The 17,021-nt window shown below is 39.1% G+C and overlaps 1 protein-coding gene across 2 annotated transcripts in view; it reads right to left on the bottom strand.

Moving 5' to 3' along the window:
• setdb1b (SET domain bifurcated histone lysine methyltransferase 1b) overlaps positions 1 to 17,021 on the bottom strand; it is a 45,502-nt gene that overhangs the window by 12,988 nt on the left and 15,493 nt on the right. For both annotated transcript variants that reach the window (XM_062029677.1, XM_062029676.1), the window contains exons 6-17: positions 16,610 to 16,780; positions 12,900 to 13,101; positions 12,755 to 12,828; positions 9,535 to 9,725; positions 9,322 to 9,451; positions 4,674 to 4,833; positions 4,491 to 4,598; positions 4,081 to 4,396; positions 1,718 to 1,979; positions 1,524 to 1,614; positions 1,328 to 1,444; positions 1,048 to 1,217 (exon numbers count right to left, since the gene is read on the bottom strand). In XM_062029677.1, coding sequence (XP_061885661.1) covers positions 1,048 to 1,217; positions 1,328 to 1,444; positions 1,524 to 1,614; positions 1,718 to 1,979; positions 4,081 to 4,396; positions 4,491 to 4,598; positions 4,674 to 4,833; positions 9,322 to 9,451; positions 9,535 to 9,725; positions 12,755 to 12,828; positions 12,900 to 13,101; positions 16,610 to 16,780 — 1,992 coding nt within the window. The remainder of the gene's footprint in view (positions 1 to 1,047; positions 1,218 to 1,327; positions 1,445 to 1,523; positions 1,615 to 1,717; positions 1,980 to 4,080; positions 4,397 to 4,490; positions 4,599 to 4,673; positions 4,834 to 9,321; positions 9,452 to 9,534; positions 9,726 to 12,754; positions 12,829 to 12,899; positions 13,102 to 16,609; positions 16,781 to 17,021) is intronic.

Below are 17,021 nucleotides of genomic sequence, written 5' to 3'. Positions count from 1 at the left end.
AATACAATCATGTGTGCTTACAGACTGTATCCCTGCAGACTGTATTGATCTATGTTGATATATAATGTAGGAACCAGAAATATTAATAACATAAAAAAATAACCCTTTTGTGCGAATGAGTGCAAATTAGTGTAAATGGGGGAGGGAGGTTTTTTGGGTTGGTGCACTAATTGTAAGTGTATCTTGTGTTTTTTATGTTGATTTAATAAATAAAAAAATAAAAAATAAATACATTTTTTATTTTTTTTTTATTTCTTGTGCGGCCCGGTACCAATCGATCCACGGCCCGGTGGTTGGGCACCACTGCTATAGCACCTATAAAATTATGTTGCTGAATGGACGATACGTCTATTTTTTCTTCTTCTGATCATCCAAAATGTTGCCACACACACGTACGACGGAGGATTTTTGTCGGTCCATCTTCTGTCTGTGCAGCGCGAGCTCCGATCCTGCAGCCGTGTGTGGAACTGTCAGTTTGCCCAGTTAAATAAAATACAAAATAGTGCTCGCAAAACGGTGATGAGTGTTGATAAATCACATTGCGTGTGGTAAATATTTATATTTGCACTTTCTCCACCCAGTATTTTGGGCATTTTGATGATTAGCGTATATTTTGCATATTAATTAAGACAAAATGGATTGCACGCATTATTCTGCTCACTGAACAGACGCAATCCACTTTGCACACGTTTAGTAGATCAGCTTTGCTTTAGTAAATCAGGACCTGTGTGTCCAACTCCAACCTGAAGATTAGTATTGGACTTTGTCAGGGCTCTACCTTCACACATGGGTGTCCCACCTGAAGACTAAGCTCCAGCTAATAGCTCTTAACCATAATAAGGTGGCAATCTCTCAGGAGGGAAAATAAAAAATAAGAGTAAAATAGATCAAATAAAGTATCCTTTATCCACATTTTTATCCTCTACGTAGAGCCGGCCCCAACTATGGCACCCGTGCCCTTAGTCCAGCATGCCCAACAACGGCAGAAATTGCCTTTTGTGAGTGCACAATTACTTGGGTATTAAAGGGTAAAATTGTGTGACTTACCGGCATAGATGCAGACAAAAGAGCCCTTGGCCACGTCGTCTAAGCAGCGGATGCCCCAGCCTTTGTTCTGGGTCTTGAAGAGCTGAAGCCGCACCTGCAGGCCGTGCTGCACCAAACGGTTGGTGCACATCTGGCTGCAACACTTGCAACGCTTATTGCATTCGTAGATCCTGAGCAAGAATTACACAAGAGGCAAAATAAAAAAAACAATATAATGTGGTGACGTTAGCTTGCTTTTTAGTTCTTCTCTTAAAAGGAGGTGCGAGTGCAAATTGCTGACCCTGTGGGCAGGCACTCCTCTAATCGCTTGTGGAGATATCCAGCATTTGGGTTGATCTGTGCACCCGGAGTACAACCTGTGGCCTGCAGGGTCAGCTGGTGGCAAGAACATTTGGACCTGCAATGAAGACACACAAAGGAAATTTGAATACAACTAGTGGGGGGAGGACGGATTACAGATGTGTCGCTTCACTAACTTGTCCAGACAGCCATCAGTGCAATTACATCCAACCAGGAAGTCAGGACTTGTGTTGATGAACACTCCGTCTTCAGGAATGCGCTCTTTGCCTTGATGAGTAGACAAGAACTTTAATCCATCTCTTTGCTCTCTCTCAGATAAATCAAAGTAAGTCACCGAAAGGCTGACACGTTTTACAAATGTAGTTCTTACTGTAGGCAACGTTGGGAGGCGGCGTGGAATCGATCTCGTTGACGCAGGACAGCGGGATGTCCTCGTTTCCGCCGGTGATGTCAGGGATATAGTAGAAGGGCCTCAGCGGCAGGAAAGGACGGTCGACCAGCACGTAGGGATCGAGGCAGAACATCTCCAAGAAGATAAAGTCACAGCGTGTCTGGAAGAGGTAGTGCTGGATCTCGGCCATGTTACGGAGGCACAGCCCGCACGGGGCCTTGTAGATCACATGGAAGGTCATCTGTGGTTGCAAGAGAAGGAATTAGACAAAAGTCAATGGGTGTGCCTCTTGGTAGTAGAGTAGATGTGTCCAAATATTTTGACTTGTACGCATTGAACTAAAAATATTTGGCCGGGGGCCGAAAGATATATATATATATATATATATATATATATATATATATATATATATATATATATATATAATAGTTCTATATATAATAGTTGTCAAAAGTTTACATACACTTGTAAAGAACATAATGTCATGGCTGTCTTGAGTTTCCAATCATTTCTACAACTCTTATTTTTTTGTGATAGAGTGATTGGAGCACATACTTGTTGGTCACTAAAAACATTCATGAAGTTTGGTTCTTTTATGAATTTATTGTATACATACAGCAATGTTAATATTTGGTTACATGTCCCTTGGCAAGTTTCACTGCAATAAGGCACTTTTGGTAGCCATCCACAAGCTTCTGGCAAGCTTCTGCTTGAATTTTTGACCACTCCTCTTGACAAAATTGGTGCAGTTCAGCTAAATTTGTTGGTTTTCTGACATGGACTTGTTTCTTTAGCATTGTCCACACATTTAAGTCAGGACTTTGGGAAGGCAATTCTAAAACCTTAATTCTAGCCTGATTTAGCCATTCCTTTACCACTTTTGACGTGTGTTTGGGGTCATTGTCCTGTTGGAACACCCAACTGCGCCCAAGACCCAACCTCCGGGCTGATGATTTTAGGTTGTCCTGAAGAATTTGAAGGTAATCCTCCTTTTTCATTGTCCCATTTACACTCTGTAAAGCACCAGTTCCATTGGCAGCAAAACATGCCCAGAGCATAATACTACCACCACCATGCCTGACGGTAGGTGTGGTGTTCCTGGGATTAAAGGTCTCACCTTTTCTCCTCCAAACATACAGCTGGGTATTGTGGCCAAACAGTTACATTTTTGTTTCATCTGTCCACAGAACTTATCTTTGTCCATGTGATCAGCAGCAAACTTTAGACGAGCCTTAAGGTGTCGCTTCAGGAGCAAGGGCTTCCTTCTTGCACGGCAGCCTCTCAGTGTATGGCGATGCAAAACATGCTTGACTGTGGACACTGACACCTGTGTTCCAGCAGCTTCCAATTCATTGCAGACCTGCTTTTTGGTGGTTCTCGGTTGACTTTTGATCATCCTGACCAATTTTCTTTCAGCAGCAGGTGATAGCTTGCATTTTCTTCCTGATCGTGGCAGCGACAAAACTGTGCCATGCACTTTATACTTACGGACAATTGTCTGCACAGTAGCTCTTGGGACCTTAAGCTGCTTTGAAATGGCTCCAAGTGACTTTCCTGACTTGTTCAAGTCAATTATTTGTTTTTTCAGATCTGTGCTGAGTTCGTTTGACTTTCCCATTGTCGTGTTTGTAACCGAGTCTAATGACTGCATCACATGAGCCCTATATAAATGGGCTCAGAGGTGTCAACAGGTGTCGTCAATCATAATCACTCACATGAAGTTAAGAGGCCATGCCATGAAGCTAATTTGATTTGATTGTAACTTTTCTACATCACCAAAATGTATCATGTATGTTGCTCTATGTATACTTTTAACCCAGCATAGTTGATGCTTGCTTTGGTTTTTGGTTGAGACCAGGGATCTTGGGCTCAAAAAGGTTGGTGACCACTGCGGTATAGACTACAAAAAGATAAGAGGTAACAAATAATCCAGAAAGAGTACATTAGTGTAAAGTATAATTTATTCATATTCTACCTCAGTCCCACAATGAGTTCACTTGGTGTGAGATCTCAGGCGCATGGCTAATTTAAATAGGATTTGCGTATTTAAATGAGGGTTTGGACAGGTGGGCTTAATTCCACGTTGATTGGGATGTACAAAATAAATGTTCTTGGATAATGCATGCGCACTTAAATACATTAGATTTTTTTTGTGCGTACGTCTTTAGTATTTCAGCGCACACCATTTTTAGTAGGAAATATACAAATGTCATCAGACCCCATGACTTGAGTTGCTGAACTTCGACAGGTTGTCGACATAAACAGGTTTCAATTAAACATGACCGAACACTGTTGTCGAACAACGGCAAGCACACCTGAGTCCTACACAAGTACGCACTCACCTTGCGGTTGACTTTGCGCCGGCCCGTCATGCGCCGGAAATCGTACAGTAGCGGCGTGAGGAGGGGGTTCTTCCCCCGGTGGATGTCTAGTTTAATCGGCCGCACGCGACTCAGGCAGGTGGGGTGGCAAGTGTGCACCGTGTAGAAGATGCGGTCAGTGGGGGCACGGTACGACGGCTGGTGGGGGATGGTGGCCATCGGGTGGGAGATGGTGGCCATCGGGTGAGACATCACGGGCTGGGTGACCACAGTGGTCACTTGTCTCTGATAAGACTGCTGAGCTTGAGGGCTGCCAATTACTGCGGGAGTGACCATTCTTCCACAACACAAAACAAAAGTTATAGTTGAATATAATCATTATAAATGTTATAATTACGATTAATAATGAACACAATGCTTGGTACACTCACCTTTGCATGTTGCTGGTGGACAGAGACTGCATGACCTTAGAGGCATGAGTGCCTCCAACCCCAGGGATAAATGGAGAAGTGCTCTTCTTGGCCATCTGATGTTTAGGGCTTTATGGTAAAAGAGGAAAAAATATATTTTGTCACAACAATTTTTTTAATTTTTAAATGGGAGACATCACTTACTCAACACGTGGCGACTGAGTGAGCTGAGTGGTTTGTTGGGCTGGTGGCTGTTGGATTTGAGGTGTCGACACACCTTGAGCAGGTGGGGACTTGACAGGAGAAGCTCCGAGATGACCATCACTGGTGTACTGGACTACTGGGCCTTTACTTCTCAATGCACCTTGAGGGCAAGAACGGACAAATAGAGCAGACAAGCTTTGGAATGCATCAACTCGCCCTAACCCACATCCTAATCCGTATTTCATCCCACTCCCTCCGTTGCAAGTCTTAAGTTGTATGTCGTAATGTGTGCTTATGTTTGCTGAGGTTTTTTTCCTAGTACCACACTCCATCTCCTACACGAACACAGTTTGGGAGTGGCTTTTTTTCTCCCTCTTTGCGTTTTTATTTTTCCTGTCTTGTCTACCCCGTGTCGTGTTGTCATATTTTTCAAGCTGGCTGGCTGAATTTCTTCCTGAATGTTACAAAAAGTATGAGAATGTGTGAGCTGCTGCCTGCTCTCCTTTACTCATCTAATAAGTATCTATATGTCAAACTATTTACAAAAAGTTAGAATTTTTGGCAGAGATATATTTTCTGTCATTTTCACACTAACTCTGTCACGTCGTTATTTGATTGAATCAAGGAACATGAAATGCTCCGAGTGTTGCCGAGGGACGCTTGTCCATCGCTGTATTAGGGAGTACAAAATAAAAACAGACCTGGAAGACACCATCAAAGAAGGACAAAAACTGGATATTTGAAGTTTTGAAAGGTAAGCCAAGGAGACGTACTGTGGGGGGTTATTAGAAGGAAAAAAAGTGGCTGCTTTTACTGCTGAGCCGCAGTAAAAGCAGCTAAGCAGACCGGAGAAGAATTCTCACAAAAACTCAAATAAATGCCCTGTCAGATATTAAAACATATTTGGCGAAAATGGTTGACGATGAAAGTATTTTTTATTCTTATATAAATGTAAAAAAAATATGATTTGGGCTCCAGCAAAAAGGGAACTTTTCTCATGCAGGGCAAAAGGGCTAGTGCTTGAGCAGTGGTTATTACTATCTACTTGTGTTGTATGGTATACCTCTACTAATAATGAACCATGTTAATAAAGACTTAAAAACAGTACTACACTGCCTTCGAAAAATGCTGGTACTTTTTTTTTTATATCTGCATGCACAAAACCTAGGCTCATCAGTGTTTCCCATAAACTGCCAAGATACCTGTGGCGGTGGGGGCGTGGCTATGGGCGTGGTCACCATGACATCATTGAGTAATTTGCATAATTTACTACAATGATATGATTTTCTCTAAAAAGGCTCAAAAAATGTATACTTACTAATTAATAATAACAGTTTTGTTTTAAACGGACATCCATCCATCCATCATCCATTTTACAATATAATTACAACACTTTATGTACATATTTATATACAGATTTGAACAATAAGTTATTCACTGAAATATATTTATTAATTGTGGTTCTTACAAAAAATATATCTTATAAAATATAAAAGCTAAAATGTCTCTTAAAGCTCTGCCCCTTTAATTAGTGCATACTAAATAATTTAACTTTAGCCTACTACTACAACCATATTATTTACCAGCAACATAAAGTGAAACAGAGGCAGAGGTGTCCTGCCACAGTCAGTAACAAATAAACAGAAAACAGTAGTGGTGGTAGATAGACACAGAGCTTCATCAAACATCTGATCCACTGAACAAAGAGCTCACTGACAAAGCTTAACCTATTGTTACTATAACAATCTACAAGGTTAATGTAGGTTGCTTCTCTTTCTTCCCCTCCATTTTTCTGCATTCTTTCGTATCTCAAGTTATCATTACGTACAGGTATATGTATTGTTGCATTTGAACAACTGTATTGTTGATAATAAAGATAAAGTATTGGTATTGTTTATTATCAATAGCGCTATTTCTATTGGTATTTGTCTTGCTCCATTTGTAGTGTAATAATGCTCATTGTCTTTTCTGTATTGTGTTTTATTTTCGCTAACTGCTTATTTGCTATTACTTTTACCATCACATTTGTACATGTCGTATTTGCTGATGTTGCTCTGTTGTTGTTGTTGTTGTGTTTGCTGTTGTTGTTTTGTCTCTCTGTCTAATCGCCCTTTATCCCCACAATTTCCCCCTTTGTCTTCTTTTTTCTCTCTTTCTATCCCCTCCTGTCCGGCCCGGCTGCACCAAATGATAATATAAATACATTTAATAAAGTCAAATACAAATAAGGCAACAAGAGAAGTATCCTACACTTCTCCTTTGTAAAGTAAATTAGAACAGCTGATATGGGCATCTACATCAACTATATGATTTGCCTGAGAAGCTGGACAGGACAAAAAAAAAAACAATTAAATTAATTTTTTTTAATTAATTTTTTTATTTGTGGCAGATGTAATTGTTTCGTGGCGGACCGCCACATATAAATGAATGTGTGGGAAACACTGCTCATGATGTTGAGTGTGTCAAAACACTCACAAAAAGCGCATAGGAAGATTGGCAAAAAAAAGGCAATTCTACTGGTTAATAGGAGCATGCGTGAAGCCTAATATGGAGGTATTTGAGCTTAAAAACTACGATAAAGGTGACACTTTGCTTTAAACACAGAAGGGCTGCTTTAAAACATGACTCGTCAAAGGTGCCAATAGAGTATTATCACCTTTGCTTCAAACTTCGCAAAACAATTAAAGCATTCAGGGAGTTTAAAGAGTGACAGGTACTGTACCGTAATACAGTGAACTAGCTCCCCTGTTGTGCCCATACAGACACATAGACAGGCACACAGCTGGTTGGCTTGTTGCCAATTATTAGCGCAGTCAAAACCGCCCACGTAGCGTAAACTAATGCAAGTGAATGACGGAATTTTGTTACAAATTCCTGTTTTATCCTTAACGTGTGTTTTACCTGCTAAATGTCTTATCTGTGTAGTTTCAGTATTGTTTTTAACCTTTACTAATGATTGTATTTGTCTTAAAGCACAAACCAAAATTGGCAACCATAAATCATGAAGCATTTATTACAATGTCAATAAAGCTTTCTATTCTATTCTAACATCATCCTAGATTATTGCAGGCTATACATGTAATATATACACTTGCAATTTGTTCTATGGGTGCAATGAGAACAGCCCAATGTGTTTAATGTATTTTAATTTTATTTGTATTATTTAAAAATAGTTCTTTGAGCGCAAAACGGAACATATGTTTAATGTATCGTTAATGTTAAAATGAAGCCAATATGACATTTTGAAAAGTATCAAAATATATTTTAGTAGCGGTACCAAAATATTGGTATAGGGCAGGGGTCGGCAACCTTTACCACTCAAAGAGCCATTTTGGCAAGTTTCACACATTAAAGAAAGTAATGGGAGCCACAAGATATGTTTTTAAAATTTAAAATGAAAAACACCGCATACAAAGCTTAAACGCTTTGTGCTATGTTAACTAGGGGTCTCAGACACACGCACCGGCACGTACTTTAATGTGGAAATTTGATGTTAGTGGAGCCCGCGAGTTTTGAATGAATGTCGCTTGCGTCATACTTGCCAACCCTCTCATTTTTCCCGGGAGACTCCCGAATATCAGAGCGTGATGACACTGCATTTGGCGCCCTCTAGAATCTGCCCAATCAGTGTATCTGCTCGGCCACAAGTGGAATGCGGCTTTGGCTTGATAGCGTTACAGACAGCAAGGCTACTAAGTCAACAGCCACACATCTTACACTGACGGTACCAATACCCAGAATCCCATGCAGCCCTAACTCTTCCGCTCAACCAACGCACGGAGAGGGGGGGGTTGATGTGTGGGGGGATTTGGTGGTAGCGGGGGTGTATAATGTAGACCGGAAGAGTTAGGGCTGCATGGGATTCTGGGTAATGGTTGTGTTGTGTTTATGTTGTGTTACAGTGGGATGTTCTGCAGAAATGTGTTTTTCATTCTTTTTTGGTGTGGGTTCACAGTGTGGCGCATATTTGTAACGTAACAATGTTAAAGTTGTTTGATACGGCTACCGTCAGTGTAAGCTGTGTGGCTGATGAGTAAGTATGCTTTGCTGTCTCCTGTGTGAGCAAGTAATAACAACATGCAACATGTGGCTGGACTGGCATGCTGTATGTAAATGCTATAGAGGACAATTACTGCAGTGCAATTAGGGCATGCCCTTTATATAGTAATTAGAGTGTTAATACGATTATATTTTCCTGGGAGTAGTCTATGAGAGACACTGACATCCATAAGTCTCCTGGGAAAATCGGGGGGGTCGGCATGTATGTAGCTGAGCCGCATCAGAGTGGTCAAGGAGCCGCATGCGGCTCCGGAGCCGCGGGTTGCCGACCCCTGGTATAGGGACAAGCCTACTAGCTACTTAACTTTTTTCTTCTAAATACTAAATACTGTTGCATACTGTTTGTAGTTCTGTTGTAAAAAAATTAAATAAAAAGGCTGATACTGACAAAAAAAAATGGCCGATACCGATATAGGTCAAAATGCCAAATATCATCCCGGCTGATTATCAAACGAACTCAGGAAAAACCTTTTCTACTCTTGTAATAGATGTCATAGGTGTGCATGGACTGCAGTTAATTGTGAGCATGTATAATTCAGTTGTGTGCATGGACTGCAGTTAATGGTGAGCATGTATAATTCAGTTTTACCCATATTTGGTCGTGTCCTCTGCTGGCCGGCCAACTTCTTCTCCTGGGTGTTGGCAGTGGTCATCTTCAAATTGAACATTGGCTCTAGCCTGGTGGAGCCTCTGTAGATCCACTCTGTGCGCTTATCATCCTGATGACACACGTGAGTCCAACACAATCAGTGTGTGTTTTCATTGAGTCCTCACTACATAGGAAGTGGTCACCGCAACGTACCAGAAAAAGGATCTTGACCAAGCTGCCGTCCACTTCCTCTACTTTACTCTTCCACCAGGTTCCATCCCACTCGGTTTTGATGATCTGACCAACTTTCAGAAGGACCATGGGCCTGCTGGGGTAAGCTGTGATGTACTCCTCGATGAAGTCTCGGCATGACGCGTCCTCAATGTCTTCCCAGGTACGCTTCACTGTCAAACCAATCAAATGGAGTCAAACCAAACCCAATCAGATGATACAGTCACTGAATACCAGAATTCATTCTAACTGTATTATTTTGTTAAGAACACACATATAGTTAAAACATTGTCGTAAGTATACATGATGCACCAAATTTAACACAGGTCTTGGGCTAGGAATCCTTTTTGGGAATATAAATGGTTGCTTTGTTGACTGCAAAAGAGAGAGGTTGAACAACAGCTATTGTCTAAAGATTCCTATGTTTACAATTTGTAGCTAAAACCATCAGCCGCTACTTTTTTCCGACGCTTGGCATCCTGCGCTGCAGCTATGGATTTTTCTTCGGTGACGGCCATAATGCAAATATTATTATTATTTTTTTAAAAAGCAAAGAAACTAAGAAGGTGTGTTACTGTTTGTGCTATGGCGTCATCTTTTGGACGAGTTCGCTCACTGCAGGGGCTGCAGTGCCATTCTGTTTAGAGCTTTCCACCGGAAGTACGAGTGCCGTTCAGTTTTTCGAGCCATACGTAACGTTATTACTCGTATGGATTCTTCATTCATCACTCCAAGCAACATTTGTCAGTTTTACAATATAACTAAAACTGTACAATATAACTAAAACTGTACAAGCTATTGTGATGTAATCAAGTAAGCTTTGTTAGCATATATATATATATATATATATATATATATATATATATATATGGCTCCAAATGTTTGTTTTAGCAATAAATAGCTTACAAGGGCATCCTTTTTGTATTGTTGCAGTTTCACAAATTCCACGGTTAATTCACCTAAATGTCACCGTGGAGCGAGTGGGTCCATGACAATGACTTCTGTTTCGTTTGACAGACACTGTTTGACAGACACTGTTTGGAAAGAATTAAGGCATGTAAATAAACATTTACAAAATCTTTCTGTGTAAAAAAAACTTATTTCGCAACGTATATATCTGCGGTTTATAGTCCGATGCGGCTGATATATGGAAAAATATTATTTCTCTTAAAATTTTGTGGGTGCGGCTAATATACCGGTGCACTCTTCAGTCCTGAAAATACGGTAATCACTAACGAATAAACAATTAAAAAAAAAATCAAAATAATAATAGTAACTACAATAAATTTACATTAAAGAAATAGGAAAAAAAAAAAGTTTTTCTGTTAGTATTTTTTGGAATTCCGTTTTTTACCCTTTACACCTATTTTTAGAGGTAGGGGGAATAATTGATTTTTAGATGCATCGGAATTCCGACATGGACGATTATAGAATCAATTAGTAAACATCAATAAACGATTGATTTCAAAATTTGGCTGACTGCTGCGAGCCATATCACAGACAGATCTGACCAGCTCCTTTATTTTAGGGCACTTATGTTCCAGTTGTGCACAAATTTTCATTCATTTAATAAATGTGGGAACTAATTTAATTGTTTCTTATTCCAAATGAATTTTTTTTTAAGTTGCAAGTGATAAACGCTTATTTAGTGAAACGAAAAGAAATGTCAAACTGCATCAATACACAAATTAAAAGGTGCATCAATTATCGATTTATTAGTGCAAAACATTTTTAGACAATTTTGACCAGTATTTTAAGTCAAAGCATACACATACACATACACATGACCACCCCCGAACTGTGAACCATCACTGTAGACACTTTTCACCTTTGATCACTAAAGACACTTTAACTGCTGCTGTGACCCAAGGTCACATCCATATTTATACTGTTGACTGTCAATCAGAATGTGCAATAATATAATGTTACTTACTGTGCCTTGTATATACATTTTTATTTTTATTTTTAGCTAAGTACCGTGTGACTTGTTGAAGGGTGGACTAGCAAAGTAAGATTTTCATTGTACGGCAAACTGTCTGTTTAACTGTGCATATGACAATAAACAATCTTGAATCTTGAATCTTGAATTTTGAATTTTGTAAAGTGCTTTTACTTTTGCAAGGTACTTTTTTGAAACCATTATTCTTTATTCAGATCGGATATTGTGCACAGCACTGTTATTGTACAGGGAGATGTGTGCTGTTGTTCTAAAAATAAAAAAAAGAGCCTCTTTTAAGTTGCAACTGCTGTCCTGTTTGTACATTGATCTTATATCAAATGATGTCGTTCACAACAACACAAACAGATGAGATGTTTCTTCTCCTCAAAGTGACAGCATTTCACTCACATTTATTTCAATTTCCCTGATACTCTGCGTTCAACAGCGGATTCCGTTTTATTGGCCAATTCTGTTGTTCCGTCCATGGTTACGTGAACGCGGAAATCATATGCCTTACTTTTTGGTTGAGTTTAGTGATTATGATTTGGCATACTAGCGCTGTGTCAAATTAAAAGTAGCAACCATGGCGAGAACCCAAACTTAGTAAAATTTCTCTTTTTTCACTAATTCGCTACTCATCTGTTTCACTGTTACAAGCTCAGGAAACTGCATGCATGTTGCACGGCCAATTAATTGTCTTTTCATTTATAATATTTTTTTGATTGTGAGAAGCTAAAAATGTGTAATTAAAATTTGTATTATTGTCCAGCCTTAATCTCCTTATATGGAAGAGGTTTACCCGAAAAGGTTTGCGCGAGTCTGCCATTGTAGTCACTAAATAACTTATTTTTCTCTTGTTGTGTGGCAGACTGGCTCATATACGTTCTAGTTGTAACTTATATCTGTCAGTAGACCCCATATGGGAGCGCTAAAAACTACAACACGGTGGACGTGGAGTAGATGCAGTCGAAGTGGAGGCACGTAAATAAGACCGACCACAAAACGGAGTGCCCTGAAGCGAAGGTCAGAAAGCGGCTTGAAAATAGTCTTTAAAATGTAATATATGCAACATTTTGACAAAAGAACCACTATTACATGTTATGTAGACCACAAGGAAGTGTTTTAAATGTAGAAACAAATCATAATATGACCTTTAACTAACAAAACACCTGTAGACCCAATGAAGCAGAGGTTGAAGAACCGCTACGGCTCACTTGTCACAGGTTTTTACAACCCTGCTATTAAGAGAGAAAGGGCACTTACATGGTCGGCACACAGGGTAGAGGTCTGGTAGGTTGACATAGGAGGCGTAGCCATCGTCGAAGAAGATCAAGAACCTGCAAGACAAGCGAGATGAAGCAGACTCTCTTGCTTTCATTGCAATCTTTGCAAGATCTTGACTGCCCACCTCATTTGGTTCTTGGTGGTGGGCATCTCTGCTACTATCCCGGCGTAAAGCCACACCTGTTGGCTGTCCTTGTACTTTGCCACCACCCGGGCCCCCACAAACAGACTCTCCAGGGTGGGGTTATAGTCGAAAGCCACGTGGTTCCCCGAGAGCAGACTCTTGCCCTTGTCGAACTTGACTTTGTATTTGAATGTACTGCCTCCTGAACATTGGACACAGCATGGATACATCTACAGTTAGTGACCAACTCTAGTACAGCCGTTCCAAGAGTCAAGATTGATGCCCCGTTTTGCGTATAGAAGCGCAAGTAAAATGTCAATTAATGAATGAAAGGGCGCTTCATGAGAAACTTTGTTGCAAACGTATTCCTCACCCTTTTCTGCTCCGTTGTTAATAAGAATAAACAGGCATATTTCTTCATTCTTATTGACTCCCGTGGTGCACATTGTTAGTGCTGGGCTGGTAATTTGACGTAGATGTATCGGATCATCGTGCCACGAACATGTGCAACTTTATGTTTTTATCATGTTAAATGTTGCATGTTCTCCCCGTGACTGCGTGGGTTCCCTCCGGGTACTCCGGCTTCCTACCATCTCCAAAGACATGCACCTGGGGATAGGTTTATTGGCAACACTAAATTTGCCCTAGTGTGTGAATGTGAGTGTTGTCTGTCTATCTGTGTTGGCCCTGTGATGAGGTGGCGACTTGTCTAGGGTGTACCCCGCTTTCCACCCGAATGCAGCTGAGATAGGCTCCAGCACCCCCCGTGACCCGGAAAGGGACAAGCGGTAGAAAATGGATGACTAAATGTGTTATTTTGCATTAAAACATAAATTATTTTTTAAAAATTCCATAAATTTGTTTTAGTACAAAACATGCAACAAATTACATTCTAATTTGAATAAAAAAATATAGAAATCTGAGGTATATAATTTTTCTAACTTTTGTAATGGGGGAGGAACCTCAAAGTAAAATTCTGCTTAGGGCCCCAATTTAGCATGGAGCTGATTGAGCTCCACAATAGGTGTACCTAATCTTGTGTCCAGTGAATCTACATACTCTTCATAATGTTTATTTTCAACAATGTCTTAAATAAAATAGCGGTTACGTTTGTCTTCAAAATATGTCATTTAAACATTGTACAATTTCAAAAGATAATTATGAAACTTTTGGAGAGGATGGTTTTATTTTCGATCGAAAGGGAAACCAGCCTCAGAAAGCGGTATATAAATGTGACTGTGGAGCAAAATATACACTAAAGTATATCCAATATTGCACCACAGTCACATCAGACCATGGGTGTCCAATTGACAGCCCACAGTCCAAGTGCGGTACGCCGGCCTGTTCAGTTTGGCCCATAAGGACATCAGGACGTAAGGATTCAGGTCCACGGGGTGCTTTCAAACACTTTTAAATATCTGACAGTATAATTTCTGCATGTTTGCCACCATCAAAGGGACACTGTGAGTAATTCAGGATAATGACCATGAATTGCACTGAGAAGCATATAGGGCGCAGCAGATTTTTTTATATATGACCCAATCCGATCAACATGGTGCGAATAAACTAATACAAAAAGTCAACACACATGGTCACACATAACACTGCTCACTGAACTTTGTGGATATTATAAAAGATGTCAAACACAACACAATTCAAAATTTTAATCATTTAACCATTTAAACCCCCTGCAATGCATAATGGGAAAGAAAAAAATAAATAAATATATATATATATACATATATATATATATATACATATATATATACATATATATATATATATATATATATATATATATATATATATATGTGTGTGTATATATATATATATATATATATATATATATATATATATATATATATATATATATATATATATATATATATATATATATATATATATATATATATATATATATACACACACACACACATTGCGCCCCCAAAAAAGGGACCTAAAATCCATAATGGCTGACGACCTGTTCGCCTTATTATATTTGCTCGTTGATTTTCATGTGTCATGTCATGATGAACATCTATACCAGGGGTCCCCAAACTTTTTGACTCCGGGGCCGCATTGGAGTAAAACAATTTGGCTGGGGGCCGCGCTATTGATATATATATATATATATATATATATATATATATATATATATATATATATGTGTGTGTGTATATATATATATATATATATATATATATATATATATATATATATATATATATATATATATATATATATATATATATATATATATATATATATATGTGTGTGTGTATATATATATATATATATACAGTATATATATATATATATATATATATTATATCTAAATGTGTGTGTGTGTATATATATATGTAAATGTGTATATACAGTATATATGTATATGTGTATATACAGTATATATGTATATGTGTATATACAGTATATATGTATATGTGTGTCTATATGTGTGTGTCTATATGTGTGTGTATATATATATATATATATATATATATATATATATATATATATATATATATATATATATATATGTATTCATACATATATGTATTCCTCGCGCACTAATTGACTTAAAGAGCGCACTTGCTGCATGTCACGTTATCGATGGTAAAATTCATTTTTAGACAATATGATTTGCCTGAGTTGCTAGGAGAAGTTAGAAAATGGACTAGTAAGGACAAATTAAAAAAATAATAATAATACAAAAAAAATATATATATTTTTTTTTTTAACTTGGGACTTCCTGCGGGCCGGATTTTGGACGCTGTGGGGCCGTATCCGGCCCGCGGGCCGTAGTTTGGGGACCCCTGATCTATACGCATTTCTTGCAAGATAAAAATATTTTAGTTGTTGGAATAATATTAGTAAAAAATATAAAAACATAAGAAGAAATTAAATATGTCAAGGGGGTTAAAAAAGATATTACACTAATTTGCTTTATCTATAACTTAAAGCTGAGATGTTGATGCTTTATTCAGATAGTTTAGCATATGTTGATTGAACTACATTAGCTGCGTTTCCATTACCTCTAGAAATAATATCGCAATAAGAAACTGGTGCCCCATGCAGGAAAACGCGGGCAGACGGGTCGTCTTGGTGTCGCTCCGATCGGTCGGCCGGGGTCGAGTGAGGGCGCACCGTCGCACCTTTCCCGCAATAGAGGCAGGCTCGGAGAGACCCACATGCCCAAACAATGTTAAGGGGGCCGTATCCAATATTGCACTACAGTCACATTAGACCATGGGTGTCCAATTTACGGCCCACGGGCATTGCCTTTGAGCAACCCCTCGCTGCCTTCGTCTTCTAATGACATCACGGCAACAGTGGCTGCAATATCTTCCTCAAAGTGGAGTCTCGCGGGATGAGATTTTACTAGAATTACAGCTCATGACGCAAAACACCTTTTAATGGAAACACCTACAAGTCGCAAATGTACTTTATTGAAATGTTTTAAATATCGCTTTTATTTTATGAAAAACTGCAATGGAAACGCAGCTAGAGTATTGGTTTGAGTATCAATGTGCAAAATGTATCAAAGGGGCCCCCGCATTCTTTAATTTTTGTGAATGCTGCCCTCACTGGAAAAGGTTTGGACACCTCTTAGGTGCCCTTTAAAATCTTTCATTTTAAGGGGTGTCTTTAACTATGTTATATTGTACTGTAATATAACAAAAGTAATTGAGTGTCTGTGTTAGTGTACATACCGACGGCGTTGACAGCAACCAGGGTGCCTCTGTGCCAAGTTTTCATCCGTTTCTTTCCCAGAATGATCATTCCGACTCGGAGTTCATCTTCCCTCTTTTTGGGGCTGGGGTGGGTCATGTGCTGAGAGGGAACCTGCGATATGATCACTGCTGGCGTTGCAGGATGGATACCTTGAAGGAGGAAATGACATATACTTTTAGAGCTGAATAAACAATGACAGTGTGTGTGTGTGTGCGTGCGTGCGTGCGTGTATGTATCATTGACTTGCGGTGAGGTCATGGCTAGTGAGTGTAAAAGGCCTACTGAAACCCACTACTACCGACCACGCAGTCTGATAGTTTATATATCAATGATGAAATCTTAACATTATAACACATGCCAATACGGCCGGGTTAACTTATAAAGTGACAT

The sequence above is a fragment of the Entelurus aequoreus genome, linkage group LG20, assembly GCF_033978785.1.
Source record: "Entelurus aequoreus isolate RoL-2023_Sb linkage group LG20, RoL_Eaeq_v1.1, whole genome shotgun sequence".
Taxonomy (NCBI): domain Eukaryota; kingdom Metazoa; phylum Chordata; class Actinopteri; order Syngnathiformes; family Syngnathidae; genus Entelurus; species Entelurus aequoreus.
Note: the sequence above shows the minus strand (reverse complement) of the source record. Positions and strands in the feature narration are given on the sequence as shown.